We start from the raw sequence: 13,848 nt of genomic DNA on the forward strand, positions 1-13,848 counted from the left end.
CTGTTTGGTCTGGTACACTGTCCTCTTCACAGGTAAGTATCTTTAATAAAAGCTGGATCATACTGGCATAGAAGTTTTTAAATCCATGGAGTGCAATAAGAATGGGACTTCCAGGTTTGGAGTGATCTACAAGTTTCAGCCAGGGCGAAAACAGTCCAGAAGTGCCCAGCGGGCAACCTTGAAGGCGAGAGGTCAAATCAAAATCAGGTATTTTGTTTTAACTCCTTGGAACCATGTGATCCCACCTCGTTCACACGAACGAGGCATCAGCTGCGTGCTAACTTCCCCCACTCAATGACCATGTTTCTGATTTCCTCCTGAGCCTCTTCAAGGTGACGAACCTGCTGGGTCCACCTCAAAAAATAGCCTGAGGGTCAGACAGCGGGGCAGAGTGAGCACCAACACTTAAACTAAACTAAAGCGGTAACAACATAAGCTCAGAACAGCAACACTGCAATTACATTAAAGGCTAACAAAGATAAGGTCTGAAGACAAGTGCCGGGCAAAGCTCACCTTTCCAGAGCTGCAGGGACTGAGGATGAACTGAGGGCCAGATTGCTAGCTCAGTGCGTTCATACAGGGGGTTAGAGTAGTAATCCCTCTCTGTGGGCCTTAGCAGAGCCTGGAACAAACAGTGAGTCCTGTCCTTTACTCCCAAGGCACACCTGATTGAAAGGCAAATAAAATGTGAATCTTAGTTTGAAATGAAGACACTCAGCAGCAATCTTTAAATATGTAGAAAAAACTGACCTTTCCTGATCACTGTTACACAGAAAGGTGCCATAATCCGAGGCATAAGCTTCAGTCGCCAGTCGCAGGAGCAGCGCCTCAGAGAAGCCCAGAGCCAAGGGGAACTGCCGCCAAAGCTGCCACACACAGTCCAGCAGCAGCAGGAACACCGGAGACTCCTGCTGGAGACGAGCATGGGAGTAAGCTGAGTGAGCGCATCGCTGCTGGAACGGGTGTCCTGCCTGCAAACACACAAACACATGTCAGCTTTTAGGATCTAATTTTGTGGCAACAGATAGACTCAGTCCTGTAGTCGCTGGGTGTGCTTCTATTTTTAAAAGCTCACGACTTGTTTGGACACTCGTGTCAGAAGTAGACTGAGATCCCCAACATTACAATGCATTTCTTTGGATTCTCGCCAACATTTATGGGAGCAAATCAAGAAAAAAGACATTTAAAATTCTTCCTAATCCTCCCCGACTTAAAACCTGGCACGCGCCTGTATCCACTCTCTCTCCAGCAGTCCCAAGAAGCCCTCCACTGTGCGGCAGCATGGATCCATGATGAGCTGAGCCAGAGTGCTGATGAGCAAAGAGCAGTCTGTCCCTTCAGAGCCGTGAACAAGAACAGAATGGCCATCCCTGGAAGAAACAACACTCATTAACATGTATAAGAAAAGCAAACCAGTGTGTATATGTAAGGAAGACAGTTATGGGAACTGCCTTCTTTCTGTTTCTTCAAGATTTAAAAGAAGTGGTTGTTGACTTGCCCTCACTTCCTTGTCCTGTGTCTGCTTGTGGTAGCTCTTGGTATTTCTGTCTCTACATTCAATTCAATTCAATTTTACTTATACAGCGCCAAATCACAACAATAGTCACCTCAAGGCGCTTTGTACTGTAAGGTAGACCCTACAATAATACATACAGAGAAAAGCCAAACAATCATATGACCCCCTATGAGCAAGCACTTTGGCGACAGTGGGAAGGAAAAACTCCCTTTTAACAGGAAGAAACAGAACCAGGCTGAGGGAGGGGCGGGGCCATCTGCTGTGATTGGTTGAGGAGGGAGAAGGAAGACAGGATAAAGACATGCTGTGGTAGAGAGCCAGAGATTAATAACAAGTATGATTCAGTGCAGAGAGGTCTATTTACACAGTGAGTGAAGAAGAAAAGCCCAGTGCATCATGGGAATCCCCCAGCAGCTTACACCTATTGCAGCATAACTAAGGGAGGATTCAGGGTCACCTGATCCAGCCCTAACTATATGCTTTAGCAAAAAGGAAAGTTTGAAGACTAAACTTAGAGCAGATAGCTGCCTGTCCCTGATCCTGATTATGTCTGAGCTCTGTTCCTGTTAAAAGTAATTTCTTCCTCCCCACTGTCACCAAGTGCTGATCCTCGGTGGGTTTTCTCTCTAATATTATAGCGTCTTTACAATAAAAAGCACATTGAGATGGGAGTTGCTGTAAATTGGTACTTTCCAGATAAAATTGAATTAGTCACAAGATATTACCATAAAGTTTTCCAAGTCATAAGAGTGTGGGTGTTGTTCATACCTCTCCACACACTCCACCAGCAGGCCGGCAGTGGAAAGAGCATTTTGGACGTGTGACAGCCACTTTGAATTCTCCAGCTTACTGAGCCAGCGGTCCATGTTGTTGGACTCGTCACAACAAGCCTCCACCAGTTTAATTAGGCTCTCCTGGAGAGCTTTACCCCTGCACACATATGAGGCAGTGTGTAGTGAAGCAAGTTTGACAAATCAGTATTATCAGACAGTCAGCAAACACACCTTTCCATCTGTCTGTGAAATCTCTTCCAGCAGTTGTAGAACGATTTAGACTCAAACCCTCCACCTGTCATCCTGGCCTGTTGAGCCTGCTGACTGGAGCGAGTGTCAATTATGTAGCCTTTGTCCGAACCCTCAATCACAGCCTGGAGGAGCAGCTCATCTTCCTTGCAGCGCTTCCTATTGGCTCCTAGCAGCGGCTGACTGCTGCGCATGATTACCTACAACATTTTTCATCCTGTTAACAATGTTCAGTTAAATGTGTAGCCTTAACCATAACAGGTTTTTTGAATTTGGGACTTTAAATTATTTTATTTTCGTATGATTGCTTTGATTTTGGCTCTCGAGTATTTTGCATCATTATGGAATGAGTTTCTCTATGGCTTCCTGGTGTCAAGTGTTGCGCAATATTTGACAGTTTTCTTCTGTTCACTGGTTTTATGAGTTTTAGTTTCACTCTCTTTCCTCTGAGTACTGTTCTATCCTCCTGAGTCAAGTTCTCCATGTTCAGCAATTCAGATCTTTTATTTTGGTAGTCAGTTATATATATATATCTATATCTATCTATCTATCTATCTATCTATATATATATATATATATATATAGATAGATAGATAGATAGATAGATATATATACATATCCTGTGTCTTGTCTAGTTTTGCTTCCCTCCTGTGTGGCTGTTTGATTCTCTTCACCTGTGTCTTGTCTTCAGCCGTTCCCACTTCCTTCGACTATATATTGTCCCCCTGTCTCTCCTGTGTTAGTCGTTGGATTGTTTGTTTCCTCTGGTGTTTTCTGTTCATGTTTGGATTTTATATTGCTTTTAGCCATTCTGCCACAAACCGTGACACTAAAAGTGAACACTAAATCACCTCACCATGCCGTTCTTCTTGTGGTAGTAGCAGAGAACAGGGAAACGTCCTCCCTGTCTGAATTTGGCTGCTTTTTTCAGCGTGTCGTCGTCTATGCTTTTTGGGACGATGACTGCCGGAGGGTAGGAGGGACAAACCGAGTAATCTCTGTTCACGGTGCTCAGTCTCCACTTCTCATACTGAAAAAGGCGATAAAGGAAAATGTGAGCTTTAGTATCAAGTAACCTGTTATTATTCATGCTAACCTCCCGGTTGCTAAAGTCACAGGGGACTCTTTGAGCTGAGCTGGACTGGGAGTAGTCCAGTTCACAGGTGAGGAAAGTCCCGTTATTTTTATTTTGCATAAAGCGTGTGCTTATGCTCCAAGCTAATCCTTAGTGGATCTTTAAGTAATAACAACTGCCCTATGATGGCTTATTTGATTTCTTATTAAGAGATTAAGAAAAATAAAAGACCATGACTACTACTGGACAGGCTGTTTACCAGTTCATGAACTTGGGGATGATTTTAGGGAGATCTGAACCTTTCTTCATGTCCAGACTGCAGGATCACTCCTGTGTGGCCTCTTTTAGGGACTTTTTTTCTCAGTAGTACCTACACCTGATTAGGTGCAGTCCTGAAAACCCAAATTGTGGAACTTGATTCTAATCGGTTAACCTCATGAATAGGTACCATTTCCTCAATATAACAAATAAAAATGTACTCTAACCAACTGGTTACTTAAGGATAAGTACTGTAAACAGTAGCTTGGCTCTCTCCCAAGTAAAGAAAGCTTCCATTCAAAGACCTCTACTGAATATCTGCTTTCCTTAATGTGCACAAAACCTAACGTGGGGCATGTCTCTTTTTAAGTCTTTTTGGCACTGTGAGGTTGGTGACCAGAGGAGCCTGCCTATAAAAAACAGGTAAAATCAAAAAAATACAGCATAGTAATCAGTGAGCTTCAGAAGTGTTGCTTCTGAAGCTCACTGATTCTTACCCTTGCAGGGAGCCAGATCAGCTGTTTACAGCTACTTCTAATGTTTTTTGTAAGCTAAGCTAAGCTAAAGTCCTTCTGGAAGCCACTCAGCAACTATCTTAAAACATCCCTGCACTCTTATTTGAAACATCACAATGACATAAAACCATAGAAACCATGCATCAAATCACCTGTCTGCGCCAAAGTAAGGTGTCACACTTCTTTCACCATCATTGCTGTTGAAGAATTCTCCTATAATGTGTCAGGCTAAGCTAAATCACTATAGCTCTGTTTGCCTTACAGCTATAACAACTTTCTCACTTTTTTTAATTTTATCAAAGAAACTTAATCATCAAGTTCCCTAAATGGTAAAAGGTATTCTTCAAAACTCCTTTTGGCATAGAGTCTAAGCTCGTAGTTTATAACTACACAGAACAGCTCAGCTCCTGTTTTGATGGAAAGAGTCAGTGGGAGAGAAATAATTGGGACTTGCAAATTCTAACCACTTTATCCTGGGTGAAAAACACTACTCAGGCTGGTCTGGTTAAAAGCACAGATATCCTACATGTTCTGGGAATTTTGTGTCTGTAAAACACATGCAAAAATGCTGCCCTCAGCTGCGACCCTTCACCATAGCAACATGCCATTCCCACGGGAAGACGTTGGTGTGTTATACATGAATTCAAGCTGTGTGCAACACATTCTGAAGTTAAGGGGGAAACAAATGAAAGCTAAGCAAGAAGGATATCCTGAATCCCGACCCCTACACTTCCCTGGCATTTTCCTGTCATGTGGTTGTAGGGACATTGCTGGAAAATGTTACCTGAAAAATGTCTGTGTCTACAAGTATTACATTATGTACAGCAGAAAACAAGCATACAGAGTTTTATATGTTGCTTACAAGTTCCTTCATCTGACTGTAGTGCATTTCAGGAGATGAGAGACCCCACTGCTCCGGCAGGCTGAGATCAACAGGTCGGTAAAAGAAAGGGTACATTGCGGACACGCAGTCCAGACAGGACAGTGTCTGCAGAAAGTTAAAGAGAGATTACCGATACATGCAAAGCAGTGAAAAACATATGCAGAAAAATAACAGGATACTCTAAGACCAACAGTTAGATTGCTTTTCTTATGCCTGTGTGTTTCAGGTTGCATTAGTTGTATACCTCGATAGAGTGTGCAATGTTGAGACACTGTTCCATGCCTGGGATTTCAAGCTGGAGCACACGCAGATCTTTACACTTCATCGTAATTGTTCCAGATGAACCAGACATCCTACACACACACACACACACACACACACACACACACACACACACACACACACACACACACACAAACACAAATATATGATTCTTACACAAAAGAAAAAATGCACCCCCTCTAAGAGCCCCATATATTGCCTATGGAGGTGCATAAGGCTCGACTTGCAGCAGAAAAAGTGGGCAAAACGAGTCAGGTAGATTGTGTGTGTGTGTGTGTGTGTGTACGGGTTCGTACTATCCTGGTGGGGACCAAAATCTGACTTTTACTATCCTGGTGGGGACTTTCTGCACCGTGGGGACCAAAATCCAGGTCCCCTCGGGGTTGAAAGCAATTTTCACACTCAAAATGCGGTTTTACTGTCAGGGTTACAATTAGGTTATGGTTAGGTTTAGGGTAAGGGTTAGGGTTAGGCATTCATTTTTAATGGTTAGGGTTAGGGTAAGGGGCTAGGGAAAGCATTATGTCAATGGGATGTCCCCACGAGGATAGCAAACCAGACATGTGTGTGTGTGTGTGTGTGTGTGTGTGTGTGTGTGTGTTTGTGTGTGTGTGGTGGGGGAGGGGGGGGGGGGGCAATACCTACCAAAAGGTTTCAGAAAGCTATGAAGAAAAAAAGCTGTTAGTTGCAAGCAGCACACAGCATGTGGAGGTCGGCAAACGGAAAAAACGTTGCGTTAATCTTGTTGGGAAATGTTACTTCTTCAGAATTGCGGGTAACAAGAGCAACACACAGCATGACATGGCAACACAGAGGATGTCCAACCTTTCACTGTGGCTTGCATTAGAGAAGAAACCGGAATAGCCCGTAAGGTTTTCCACACTGGTTAAAAAAGATTTGAGGAAGGAATGAGAGATTAGAGGAATTACCGGCAAGTTCACACCGTTTCGTGTTGATTAGTGTGATTACTGGTTTGATCAAGCGAGTTACAATCATAATAAAGAAGTTCTAAGAGTCACGAGTCCACCATCAAAAGATTTAATCAACAATTTAATCAATTAAAAAATAATTGAGATAGAGAAAAGTGCGACATTGTTCTCGCAGGATACTCGTTACCTTTCTTAATAAGACGCATTTTTGATCTGGTTCCTTATCACCTTTCTGACCTCAATCCTGCCTCACCTTTTCTCAATGGCATCGATGTTCCTGAGGAGCAATAAAACCTGCCGGGAGTCGCTCTCCTCCCTGTCCGAGAAGAGCAGGTGGTGGCCGGTGATGCACAGGGTTCCTCTGCTCGGAGGTTGCAGCGGCTGTCGGAGCACAACATCCTCCACATTGGCCGTCTTGATGTGCTCAGCAAACTCCATCAGCCCCCCTTCAAACACCCAAAGTCCGTCTGCAGAACTTTGTTTCTGTTCTTTCTAAACTACAGAAGAGGCCGAGCAGCACCTCAATCACGTCCTCGCGTCTCTTGTAAGAAAACGAAAGCAGGCTTCCTCCTCTGCACGCACAGCTGGTTGGGCAGCGTTGCAGCCGCGCTCTGTTTGATTGGCGATAAGAAGTCTATAAATAGAAGAAGCTTCATATTTTCCTGAACATTGTCGTCCTCTTATGTGGCTACACCTTTGCACACACAGCTGGCAAAGCTCAACTGCCGTGGGAGTGGAAAATGTGCTGCTTTAGGCGACAAAAGGCGGAAGTCTACGTTTCCTGAGACAGTGAGTGAGAAGTGTCACTTATCACTAGTAAAACTTATGCGCACTGCAGAAGGGAGGGCGGGGAGGGGAAGGAGCCACTGTGAGGTGCCTGTAGTATATTAGATTGTCACTAGATGGCGCCATACTCAAGCACAAAAGATCGTAAATCACAACTCCTCTGCCAAGTTGGCTTTTGCTGTGTGTAACTATTGAAATCTGTCAGCCACAAAATATTGACACAGTATCACTTTGCTGGTATTACGATGCATTACAGTGTAAACAAGTGTAGCTGGTACTGAACCTACAACTTTCAGCTATGACACATTAAATAAAGTCACCTGTAAAATATATAAATAAGTATCTAGCCTTAATGTAAAGAGTAAACGTAACGTAATAGAGTACAGTGTATCTGTGCACCCACGTGTGGGCTGTTGAACCAACTGGAAAATATGGTGCTTTGTCCTATCCCATCCATCCATTTAAACACACATTTTGCCCCAGGGAATATAATTCATGCAGCATAAACCACAATAATAAAAACAGGAACACTGATGCAAGAAAACACACCCACAAACATGTTTTAAAGTGAAAGAAAAAAGTGAGCAACATAGGCCTAAAATAACTAGCTTAGATATATTTATGTACTTGAGTGTATGTATCCAGTAAGTTTTATATGCAGTCTTAGTGATAAACTGAGTCCACCCCCATGATTCAGAAGCTTGTAGAAGTACCTCTGGCAGTTTTCTGTTTGACTTTATCGATGTGTCACATTGTGGAAGAGTTTTAGCCCCGCTCGTCTTTACAGCGTTGCTTCAGCTCATTGAGGTTTGCAGGATCTTATTCATGCACAGCTCTTCTCAGTCAGGTTGAGCTCTGTACTTTGACTGGATCATTGCAGCACATTGATTCTTTTGCTTTTTTTTTTTTTTTTTTTTAAGCAGTTTAGCCGTTGTATCTCTGCTGCTGTGGTTGGGGTAATTGTCCTGTTACATGACCCAGTTTTGGCCAATTTTTATCTGTTGGACAGATGTCTCCACATTTCATTCTGCATCGGTATACAGAGGAGGAGGTATACTCAGTGACTGCTAGGTGCCCAAATCAGCACACCTCCACCACCATGCTCACAGTTGATATAAGGGGTTTGGGCTGATAAGTTATGTTTGGGTGTCTGCAAACATGGTGCTGTGCGTTATGGACAAACAAATGGATGTTGTTCCAGAAGTCTTATGGTTTGTTCATTTGCAACTTTGCCAACCTAAGCCGTGCTGCCATGTTATTTTTAGAGAGGAGGCTTTCTCCTGGCAACCCTTCCAAAGAAGCCAAGGTGTTCTGTCTTTTTCTAATTTTATTGTCATGAACTTTAACCTTTAACATGCTAACTGGGGCCTGTAGAGTCTGAGATGGAGCTCCTGGGTTTTTGCAGTTTTTCTGAGCATTGCTCGGTCTGACCTTGAGGGGAATTTGTTGGGAAATTGCACAGTAAGCCTGCAGGCTACTTACTTTTTTACATAGCTGAACAGAAAACTTGGTTTTTCACCTGACTGTGTGTAAGTATGTAAGTATGTATAGATTTTTCTCAGACATCCACCCGCACGTTTTTTGTACTTTACTTGATTATTTCCATTTTCATACTGCAGATGAAAATTTAATCTGTACTTCAGTGCAGGCAGTTAATTGACCCACTTTTAGATCAAAACTACCCCAGAATGCAAAGCAAGGCAAGCAGAAAGAGAAAAGCGATTCCTGCACATCAACGTGTGATGTCCAGGAAATACATGCATACATCTGTATTCGTTTCTCTGTTGGCAGTTTCTCCTGTAATATAAATGTAAAACTATTTTAAATCGTTTTAAGTCATTTAACTTGTGAATGCACAGTAATAAAATCTATTTTTTTATTAGGCAGATAATCAGACTTTGCTGTAAGATCCTGGGGGATTAGGTTTCAGGATATCTTGTTCCCTCGCCTGACAAAAGCTTGCAAACTCTCCAGCCTCCCTGTCCTGTGCGGGATGGGCGGTCACTGCGCTATTTCTCCCTATAAAGGAAGAGGCATGGACCTGTTGCGCTCTAATCGCCAAGCTGCCAGCGCAGAAAGCGAGCCTGCTCCCTGAATGCTCAGTGTGTATCAGCAATCTGCTGCATCGATGGATTTTAAGGAGCTTGGAGACGGCTCGTCCTCCGAGGGCGACACGGAGGATCTGGACAGCGTGAAAGCGCTCACGGAGAAGCTGAAGTTACAGACCCGCAGACCGTCCTACCTCGAGTGGCAGGAGCGCGTACAGAGCCGAGCGTGGAAGGAAAGAAATTCCGCGGACGATCCCGACTCAGGAGGACAGCAAGTCGTTTCCGTGCCGGCAATTTTGAGGAACGGGAGCTCAGAACTGGTTGTGGGCAGCATCTGTGGCTTTGACACCATGGACGATGCCCTGGAGCATCTTAGAAAAGAGCTGGTGAGTTCCTCCAGAAATTTGATTAGATTTTTATCTAAAGATGCGTCACGCCCTGAGAAATAATTTTCACTTCTTGATAATCTCCAATCATTAAAACTAATAAATGAATAAATAAATAAATAATACAGAGTTCTTATCCATTCTCGAGAAATACAGATAGCTATCTATCTCCTACTTCACCTTTAAAACAGATAGGCATCTCTTTAGGTGTCAGTGATCTTCCTTGCATGACTGCTTGTCTTAACTTAAGGGAAAGAAGTCTAAACACACAGATTGTGAAACAATATGGTGCCTGTTTTCTCATAAGCTGCAACCCATCTATTCCACATGATTTTTACCCTTTGATGAGGAGATAGGCACCATCCAAATCCAAACTTCCACATATGTTCTGCTAAACTGAACACTGAAACTCACTTTCTTCTCAACCGCGCTCCCTCCACCCCCTCCTCTACCCTCAGAGGGAAATGCAAGTTCAGGACAACCGACTGGCCCGTCAGCTGATCCGTCTGCGGGTGGAGATCCATCGGCTCAAAGTGGAGCAAGTGTGCCACCGTCACAAGGAGATGCTGGACGACGCAACGTACGAGCTGGAGGAGTGCGGAGAGGAGTCGGACCTGCTGTGTGATATCCCTATGAAGGCTGCCTTTGCTCTGTCCACCCCTCTAAAACATCTGGGCCTCACCAAGATGAACATCAACTCCAGGCGTTTCTCACTGTGTTAAAGACCGCAGGCCTCACTCGTGCCACTGAGGACGCTCCGTCACCTCCTCTGTGTTTGTGTAGGCATTATTGTTATAAAGGGTTATTTCCGTTTTGGGAGGTGCAGTGGGGCAAAAGTAAAGATGAGCCACTAGCAGCTGTGAATGAAAATGAAAACGATGATGACTTTGATGTGTGCCTTGGTATGACATGCATGAGGAAGCCTGTGCATACAGACCTGCAGCTCACACACCTTTATCATCACGCAGCTTCCTGCTGGATGAGGTCTGGGCAGCTCTGCTGTTGACTGAGAGAATTAATGAAGACTAAGAGCTAGACTGACGTATACTCAGTGAACTGAGTATATTTTTAATATCAGAAACCAAGGTGATTTGGTGATGCAAATTCATATTTAACAAAGAAGTTTAAGCGGGACAATAACTCATTTATAAATCTGTTTATATTCACATATTCACATTTCAACTATGCCTTATTTACCTTCTACTGAGTTCACTCCACCCACTGTTGGAAACGAGACATTTCAGCTCCTCGAATCCACCTTTATTGTGACTGGCTGCCCCTCTTGAGAAGAGGTGAGGCGATTTTGTTAAGGTTATCCCCTCTCATTGAGGTCATTAGAAAAAAACTGTTGGAAACTGTGTTTGGAGCAGTCTGCAGCCTGAGCTTTTGGCTCACGGGGATTACTTTGCATACACTGACCTCATTATTGGGAACTTCATTCATGTTTAATATGACTGTTCTCCATTGTAATGTGCCTAGAACAGATATAACTTATATATACAGTGATTAACACATGCATTAGAGCATGCATTCGAAAATTACCAAATTAATTTTTATGCTTCTGAAATCTGTCAGCACGTGCAGGCGCTTTAATCAAATTTATATTTGTAATGAAAATAAAATAAAAAAATATAATTAATGTTATCTGAGAATTACAGTCATTTACAGTCATTTACTTGCATTCCTGAACAGAAGCAACAATTTGCCTGATAAAAAACAAAAGAAAATAATTTTTTGTTCAAGTCTTTTTTTTCTTTTTCTTTTTTTACAGATTTCTAAATCATTTCTGATCTAATTCATTTGTTAAGCACTGTATGACAGAAAATGAGGAAATGTTAGGTCAACTTTAAGTTTATACAGAAATGAAAATAGCCCTCCCACGTGTTCAGGTCACACTACTTTACATCACCTCAGAAGTTATGCTGCCAACCTAAATAGGTCTTGGAACAAAAGTGAGATGTTACAATTTAGAAAATGAAATAAAGACAAAACATATTGAAGCTGTTTTCAAGCTTGAATCCGTGCAGAAAAAAACAACAAACCAAAATTACATATTTCCCCTGTGGCCTGCAGTGCTACTCATGCTACTCATCTCTCTGGATTGGTTTGGGTTGGCTGTGAGTTTCTCACTTTGCCTGGCTTCTCTTGAATATAATGGAATCTAATAGCTCTCCCCTAAAATACATTTAAATACCTCAGCAGCAACGTCTCTTCTCTGAAATCATGACTCAAGTTTTATTTTTAACCTACCGTGATCTGCCATGTGAGGACTGCAGTTAAGTAAGGTTAAAACCTCTTTACTTCTTACATGCCATCATGCTTTTACAAGCATCATGATTAGATACCATTTCTGCACAGCCGCGCACTAACTGCTGATGTTCACATCTGCAGATTTTTATTTATTTATTTTTTAAGTAACTGGGTCATGACTTCTGAAAAGAGTCAAATGTATTCCCATCAAATATATTTTCGGCACTTTGAATGTCAAGTAAGATTTAGGCAAAGCCATTAACGACCCCTTTAAAAGGTCACGAGCCAAAAAGTTTGGGAAACACAGCTTTACTGAAACTGATGCATGAAGGCAGCTGCTCCTGTCTGGTCTGGGCCGATACGGAAATGCTCAGCAACACGTTGAAGTAAACAAAGTCCTTTAATGCAGACACTTACAGCAGCCACAGGCAGGTCACACTCCAGCATTTTTACACCTCTTCTTCACAAACCAAAAATATCTCTGCAACCTAGCTGCTGCAGTGACACAAACCAGGAGCTCGTGTCCGCTGTTCTTTGTTTTTCATTAGCACGTCAGGATGCTGCAGAGCACTGATTTTAGACTATATGTGGCTGGCCAGTGACCAAGTGTATTTTGTATTTTAAATGATTTTCTCTTTATTTTAGTTTTTTTTAAAGAATGAATGAATTTAACTTTGGTTGCATTAAAAGTGTAAAACATCTATTAAATGTATTATTCTATGCAGATTGTTAAATCAAGTTGTAATATGAATGTAATGACTTAACTGAAAGAATATATAAAAAAAACGCCTTAAAGTGTAAATTCCTAAATCTTTTTCTTTCACATAAAGGACATATTAAAGAGGTTTTTGTCATATTTGAATCAGTTATAATTACTATATGATGGGAGACAGTGTTACACCTGCCTGTTCAGAATGGGTCACAGCTTTCTCAAAAAAACTCTCATCTGAGCAACATAAGTGTCTCAGGAAACCACGCACAGCGAATAGTGAAATGAAAACATTCCCAGCCATCTTTTTCAGAAACAGGTTGAGGTTTCGAGCGTTTAGAGTCATGATATTTTGTAAAAGCTTGAAAGTTTTGGTTAGATATCTCTTTTCTTTTTGCTTTTTTATTTTTTATTTTTACAGCCTTTCAGAGACCTGTTTGTAGGTAGTTCTGGTTGAAGTTAGAATTAGGGTTAGGCTCAGTTTAAGATCAGGGTTAAAATTATGGGTAAAAGGCTCTGAAACTGAGCTGTGAACACTGCAAGGACAGTCAAACAAACAAGCTCTGCTCATCCAAACAATGGCCAGTTCGACCCTGCACTTACTCGGGTGCCCAGAGGTACTCCTGCCATGTTTAAAGGAGCTCAAATGAATTGTTGTTGTGAGATGAGAGGAGCAGACATGAGCATGGATGAACAGAGATATGAAATGCTGATGACTGTATGATTTCTGTCGGTGTAAGTGAGGGAAAACATCCCCACATGTTCTAGCACATCCATCTCCATCATCCACCCTCAGTCCTAAAGCCACCCAGGCACAACGGTATCTTCTTTCCTCCCAAGAGACAGCCATGACCTGCTGTAACACTCAGACGTATGAAAGGGGCCCTGGAGGGATGTGCAGAAACAGACATAGTCAAGCTCGACACGAAATATGCCTTGGCAGAGCGCGGACACCGTGTTAAATGAGAGCGCAACTAGGGCTGTTGAAATGATCACATACTTCAGGAGTTGTATGATCTCATGTGGGTCGCGGGACCTCAATAGTTAGACACATGGAAATGAGTATCATATGGAAGAGACAGAGGATTAAGTACTATGGCTTGAGGCCGTATTCTTGAGTGAATGCCTTCAGAATAAAGGGCTGCAGACTTGTGTTTCTCAGGCTGCTCATTCTTTGCCCTGTAGATAC

General features: G+C 42.5%; 2 protein-coding genes across 2 annotated transcripts; one reads left to right on the top strand and one right to left on the bottom strand.

Annotated features, from left to right (window-relative positions):
• Positions 1-252: 252 nt before the first annotated feature.
• zgc:154055 (uncharacterized protein LOC556036 homolog) lies at positions 253-7,135 on the bottom strand. The gene is made up of 10 exons (XM_063497879.1): positions 6,734-7,135; positions 5,514-5,622; positions 5,249-5,374; positions 3,395-3,568; positions 2,521-2,738; positions 2,285-2,446; positions 1,229-1,370; positions 751-971; positions 514-665; positions 253-367 (listed from the first exon to the last, which is right to left on the bottom strand). The coding sequence occupies exons 1-10, from the start codon at positions 6,916-6,918 to the stop codon at positions 267-269; spliced, it is 1,590 nt and encodes a 529-aa protein (XP_063353949.1). The 5' UTR covers positions 6,919-7,135; the 3' UTR covers positions 253-266.
• A 2,200-nt stretch (positions 7,136-9,335) lies between these two features.
• On the top strand, positions 9,336-12,812 carry fam167b (family with sequence similarity 167 member B). The gene is made up of 2 exons (XM_063498016.1): positions 9,336-9,700; positions 10,159-12,812. Exons 1-2 carry the CDS (start codon positions 9,362-9,364, stop codon positions 10,420-10,422), a joined length of 603 nt encoding a protein of 200 aa, XP_063354086.1. The 5' UTR covers positions 9,336-9,361; the 3' UTR covers positions 10,423-12,812.
• The last annotated feature ends 1,036 nt before the right edge of the window (positions 12,813-13,848 follow it).

The sequence above is a fragment of the Pelmatolapia mariae genome, linkage group LG16_19 (assembly GCF_036321145.2).
Source record: "Pelmatolapia mariae isolate MD_Pm_ZW linkage group LG16_19, Pm_UMD_F_2, whole genome shotgun sequence".
NCBI classification, from domain to species: domain Eukaryota; kingdom Metazoa; phylum Chordata; class Actinopteri; order Cichliformes; family Cichlidae; genus Pelmatolapia; species Pelmatolapia mariae.